Source organism: Otolemur garnettii, unplaced genomic scaffold, assembly GCF_000181295.1.
Source record: "Otolemur garnettii isolate 467f Iridium unplaced genomic scaffold, OtoGar3 scaffold00002, whole genome shotgun sequence".
Lineage (NCBI taxonomy): Eukaryota > Metazoa > Chordata > Mammalia > Primates > Galagidae > Otolemur > Otolemur garnettii.
Genome location: NW_003852397.1, coordinates 6,899,395 through 6,905,805, shown reverse-complemented (window position 1 = coordinate 6,905,805; position 6,411 = coordinate 6,899,395). Strand labels below are relative to the sequence as shown.

At 37.1% G+C, this 6,411-nt stretch overlaps 1 protein-coding gene across 1 annotated transcript in view; it reads left to right on the top strand.

Moving 5' to 3' along the window:
* The window catches only part of CDK19 (cyclin dependent kinase 19), a 189,294-nt gene that overhangs the window by 61,421 nt on the left and 121,462 nt on the right, over positions 1–6,411 (top strand). Inside the window, exon 2 of the mRNA XM_003781590.3 lies at positions 2,139–2,214. Within this exon, the coding sequence (XP_003781638.1) occupies positions 2,139–2,214 (76 nt within the window). The remainder of the gene's footprint in view (positions 1–2,138; positions 2,215–6,411) is intronic.

Here is a 6,411-nt window from a genome sequence, read left to right as displayed (position 1 = left end):
AAAAAAAAAAAAAGACACTAATTATTGTTTTAGTAGAAGAGGATTTTCTGAGTAAAAAATTATTTTGTTTTTTCCTCCTTTTTTCTCCTAATTCTAATTGAAAAGGCAATATAAATTAGCTCTAATGTTAGTTAACGTTAACTGTCTATATCTTAACACAACTTTTTAAATTTCTTTCTTTCTTTTTTTTTAGACAAGAGTCTCAAGGTGTCGTCCTGGGTAGAGTGCTGTAGCGCTATAGCTCACAGCAGCCTCAAACTCATGGGCTTAAGCGATTCTCTTGCCTCAGCCTCCCAAGTAGCTGGGACTACAGGCCACCACAATGCCCAGCTATTTTTGTTCTTCTTGTTGTTGCAGTTGTCATTGTTGTTTTAGCTGGCTCAGGCCAGCTTTGAACCCACTGGCCTCAGTGTATGTGGCCAGCACCCTCCCACTGAGCTATGGGCGCTGCCACAACTTTTTAATTTCTTTCATTATTTTCATATTAATATAGACATATGTAGAGACATAATATATTTATATAGTATAATTTGTATATTTTCTCAGTAGTATATGGTAAATATTTTTTTTTGTTTTTAATGACCCTCATGGTCATCATTTTAATAATTGCACTAGAGTCAATTCTGTTGATATATTTATCAAAATATTGCTTAATTTGCTCGGCACCCATAGCTCAGTGAGTAAGGTGCCAGCCACATATACTGAGGCTGGTGGGTTTGAGCCCGGCCCAGGCCAGATAGACAACAATGACAACTGCAACAGAAGCTGGGTGTTGTGGTGGACATCTGTATTCCTAGCTACTTGAGAGGCTGAGGCAAGAGAATTGCTGAAGCCCAAGAGTTGGAGGTTGCTGTGAGCTGTGACGCCACAACACTCTACTGAGGATGACATAGTGAGACTTTATCTCAAAAAAAAAAATTGCTTAATTATTTCCTGAATACCACATATAGGGAGAAAAGTAGATACAATTTTCAAACTGGTTGTGAGAGAAAGTAATCATAACTCAGTTATTTGCTCCAAACATAGATAAATGTGAAAATCTTCAAAGGGCATGTTAAAATGATATTTTAAAATATTATGAATAACATCTTAAACTACTTTCTCTGTTAGTAAGCACAGGAGGAGGAAAATGAGAAATAGCTATAAAAACAAAACTTGGAGGGCATAGATTATACCGTATTTTAAGAACAAGCCACAATACGAACCACAGTTAGGGCATTCATCTGTGGTCTTTGTGTGGCTGGTTATGGTGTTAATAATACTTTGAGGATACTTACTGAGTTACACTAGCCAGTCATCTGGTACCTATTAATATTTTTACATGATGTATCACCATTATTGAATTGCTGTCTTCTCTTGGTTAAGCATCCTGGGAATTATTGGGATTTTCTAGAATTCCTAATCTACACCTACATTTGGAAAATCTCCTTTAACTTATGGGTTTTGCCTACAGTTCCTGAGAATAAGATGGTAGTGGCTAGAATTTTGAAATCTTTTCAAAAAGCTTTTGAAAGGGCCTGGGTTGAATTCGAACCGGCCAGCCAGATCAGGTGTATGTGGCTGGCACCTTAGCCGCTTGAGCCATAGGCGCTGAGCCTTATTCAGCCAATTTTAAAGGCTTTTGATTAAAGTCTTGGGACTTCTGAATATCTCTATCCTAGGTAAGAACCAGAGTGTTTTACTGAGTTCTTAGTCCTATAAATGGTTTTTATGAAATTACTTCAAATAAATCTGGAAGTTTATGTTTGTCAGTTATTTTTATAGTGAATGTTTACAACAGAATGCTTTCATAGACTCCAGATAATTAAGACAGGAGTGGAATTATCTTGCAATATGTTTCAGTTTATATTTATGCTTGTTTATTCTTTGAAACTAGTGCTGTGTTTAGTATCTTGTTCTGTTTCAATTTTGAATTTTGTGTTTTGGCTCTGTCTGGTGTTTTCATTGTGACATGAATTTCTTTTGGTATTTCATATTTCTATAGTTGAAATATTATCAAAAATAAGCAATTCATGACATAGCAAAAGTGCTTACATATCACTGAGAGATTAGGTGTATTTCCATTGTTTTTGTAGTTACAATTTTGAATCTAAAAGTCATATATGGAAAAATTAAATTATATTTTTGTTTATGTGCAGAAAAGATGAAAAGGAATATGCACTGAAGCAAATCGAAGGCACAGGAATATCCATGTCGGCTTGTAGAGAGATTGCAGTAAGTGGATATAAACATGCTTATTTGTTTTATTATTGGTATTGGACAATGATTAATTTAATATAAAAGAGTTTCATTAATGTATACAATGCATGGTGATTTCCCAGAGGTAATTAGTTTAAGGATATTTTATATAAAATGAGAAAATCTGTGTAAGCTTTAATTACTTGAAAGTCATCTTTGAATATTCTGTTGATATTTAAGATCTATGATCTTAGAAATATTGAACTAAGGCTTGGCACCTGTAGCTCATTGGCCAGGGTGCCAGCCATATACATTGGAGTTGGTGGGTTCAAATCCAGCCCGGGCCAACTACAACCAAAAACTAGCCGGGCATTGTAGCGGGCACCTGTTGTGCCAGCTACTTGGGAGGCTGAGGCAAGAGAATTGCTTAAGCTCAAGAGTTTGATGTTGCTGTGAGCTGTGACACCATGGCCCTCTACTGAGGGCGACATAGTGAGACTCTGTCTCAAAAAATAAAAGAAAGAAATATTGAACTGAATGATTTAATTAGTTAAAATCATAGACTATAATTATTTTAATTAATAATTTAATTAATGTTTGTGTTTCCATAATTTTAGAACAGATATATATGTCTTTGTAGAGAAAGGGGCCATATTATTAAATCTTATACATTTTAAATACTTTTAATGAAATATACAATTTAGTGTTAGATTTTACTAGTTGCCAGAAAAATAAGACCATCAAAAATGGATAATCTCTTAAAGGAAAATAGTTCTGGTCAGGCACAGTGGATCATTCCTGAAATCCCAGCACTTTGAAAGCCCAAGGTGGAGGATTGCTTGAGTTTTAGAGTTTGAGACCAACCTGAGCCAACATAGTGTGACCTGTCTCTGCAAAGGATAGAAAAATTTTCAGGGTATTATAATAATGATATTATTATTTGGTAGTGTGAGCTTGTAGTCTTAGCTGCTTATAAGACTGAGAGGCTGAGGCAGGAGGATTATTTGAGCCAAGCCAGGAGTTTGAGGTTGTAGAGAGCTCTGATGAGCCTACTACATTCCAGCCCTGGTAACTGAGCCAGTCCTTGTCTCACAAAAACAAACAAACAAAAGAATAAAAACAAGCAAGCAAAAAAAAAGGCTAGGTTCTTTTTCTTCTTTTTTTGTCTTTATGTGACACACCAGTATATTTAATAAATGAATACTAATATTTATTGAGTGTTTACTAGGTACCAGGCTTACTAAGTGCTTTCAAATATTAATCCACTTGATTTTCACAACAATCCTGTGAAATAAGTACTTGTACTATCCCCATTTTACAAACCAGAGAACAGACAGGGTCTCATTCAGTCAGCTAGGTTAGAGTGCAGTGATGCTATTACAGTTTACTGCAACTTCGAACTCTTGTGCTCAAACAATCAGTGTGTGCCATCATGGCTGAATAATTTTTAAACTTTTTGTGGAGACAGTATTCTCGCTATGTTACACAGGCTGGTCTTGAATACTTAAGCAATCCTCCTGCCTTGGCCTCCCGAGTGCTGGGATTATATGTATGAGCCACCACACCCAGCCAGAAGACTTACTGTTATATTACCTAATTTTACTTCTTCAATAAATTGTTAATTAGGGCTTTTTCATGATATATATTAAAGATTTCTGCCTCTAAATTGTTAAATATGTATTTAAATGGTTGGTATTTAATAATTGTTAAATGTTTATGTTGTCCATATTCATTAGGGTTTCTGTTGCTAACTAATAACTATTTTATATATATATTGCCTTTAGTTCTATGCTTTGCTTCACTCACCTGGAAACATGCACCTTCATCCCTCTTAGTCATAAGAACAAGTATTGTGGCTCGGCGCCTGTGGGTCAAGCGGCTAAGGAGCCAGCCACATACATCTAAGGTGGCAGGTTTGAATCCCCAGCCCGGACCCGCCAAACAACAATGATGGCTGGAACCAAAAAATAGCCAGGCGTTGTGGCGGGCGCCTGTAGTCCCAGCTACTTGGGAGGCTGAGGCAGGAGACTCGCTTGAGCCCAGGAGTTGGAGGTTGCTGTGAGCTGTGATGCCATGGCACTCTACCCAGGGGGATAGCTTGAGGCTCTGTCTCAAAAAAAAAAAAAAAAAAAAGAAAAGAACAAGTATTGTGCAGAGAGCACACACATGCCATGGGAAATCTGTGTGCCTGGATATCTGTCTGTCTTAGTAGCTAAGTTAGTGATGAGTCCCAGTCTGTTTATATGTGAAATAAGGGAACTATTAGGTCCCTTCTACTCATAAATCCTTTGATTCCAGAATGGAAACTTTTCTATGAACTGTGTATACTCTCAGGGGCAGGACTTCTTCTTTTCATTTCTAATTCCTAGGATGGTGTCTGACATATAGCAAGTGCCCTGTAAATGTTTCTTGAATAATACCTGAATGAATAGAATAAAAAAATTTCTATTAGTAGTCCATTAGTCTAACTTTGCTTTAGAATATAAAATTGTTATTTGAAAAATTTCAGTTTGGTGGTTTTCTATTAATTTTAAAGTGTTGTTTCTGTTCTATCAGAATTAGTATTTGATAAATGATTTTTAGCTTCTTAAAATTCTTATACATTATTTTATTAACCAACGTAAATATCCTTGGTGTGGTGTTTTGGTATGTTGGAGTATCATAATTTATAATATAGCATTTTCAGCCTTACCTTCCATGAGTTAATTAAATAGTTGAAGTTTAAAGAATTGATTAGTAGGGAGTAAGAACCCAATTGTTGATGTCTTTCTGTGTGCTGAGGAATCCATGTGTGTATATGACTTTATGACAATTCGGAGTGTGAAGGAAAAACGGACCTCTTCAAGTCAGTCACAGCTTTTATGTTTTTATTAAGCATTTGCCTAATAGCTCTTCAGAAGGTGTGCAGTTTCTAGAATGAATAGCGTTTTATCACTACCTTAACTACTTAGCCCCAATATGTTAGTGATTTTGTCACAAGTTGAGTATGGATGTTATTGCACAGTGGCTGTGCACATACATCTTATATTTTATGCTAACACAATTTTATAATTGTTGTTTTATGCATCTGTCCTCTAAATCATATAGAAGACAAGTGTCACAAGTGTAAAATACATGTATGCTGTCTTTTCTGTTTACCTATGTCATTACCTTCACAAGTGCTGCTTTGTATGGGTTTGAGTTACTGTCTAGAGTTCTTTCATTTTAGCTGAAAGTTTCTTACAGTATTTTTGTTTTTCTTGAGGCAGAGTCTCACTATGCCACCCTTAGTAGAGTGCCGTGACATTACAGCTCACAGCAACCTCAAACTCTTGGGCTTAAGAGATTCTCTTCAGACTCCCAAGTAGCTAGGACTACAGGCATCCACCACAACACCCATCCATTTTTTGTTGTTGTTGTTGTTGTTGTTGTTGTTGCAGTTGTCATTGTTGTTTCAGCTGGCCTGGGCTGGGTTCGAACCCTCCAGCGTTGGTGTATGTGGTAGTAACCACTGTGCTACAGGTGCCAAGCCTCTTGTTAGTATTTTTTGTAGAGCATATGTGTACTAGTAATGAATTCTTTTCCATTTTTGTATCTAGGAATGTCTTACTTTTTTCTTTTTCTATCTTTATCCAGCTCTCCCTCATTTTTGTAGAATAATTTTGCTGGATATATGATTCTTGGTTGATAGTTTTTTCCTTTTTCTTTTTTTCAATCTCCTATTAATGGGAGGGTAGAAACAACTAGGTTGCAATGTTTGCATTTGTTAGGTAGAGTCCCTCTTGTAGTTGTGTCCTGCACCCAAGATGTGTGCCGTATGCCTTTACATTGTGCCATTAAGTGGGAGCACACTAGTCTCCTCCCTCTTCCTCTCCCCCCTTGTCTTGCTCTGTCACCCTAAGCAGAGCACAGTGCTGTCATTATAGCTCACTGCAACCTCAAACTCATGGGCTCAAGTGATCTTGCCTCAGCCTCCTGAGTAACTGGGACTACAGGTAGGTACCACCATGCCTGGCTAATTTTTCCATTTTTTTTGGTGGCAATGGGGTCATCTTCTTGCTTAGCTGGTCTTGAACTTCTGAACTCAAGCAATCTTCCTGCTTTGGTCCCTTCCAGGGTGCTAGATTACAGGTGTGAGCCACTGTGCCCGCACTTCTTTCACATGTCTGACTGTGTCTTCTCACTGCATTCGGACCTGCACAGTTTTTTTGTTTTTGAGATAGTCTCAAGCTGTTGCCCTGGGTAGAGTGCTGT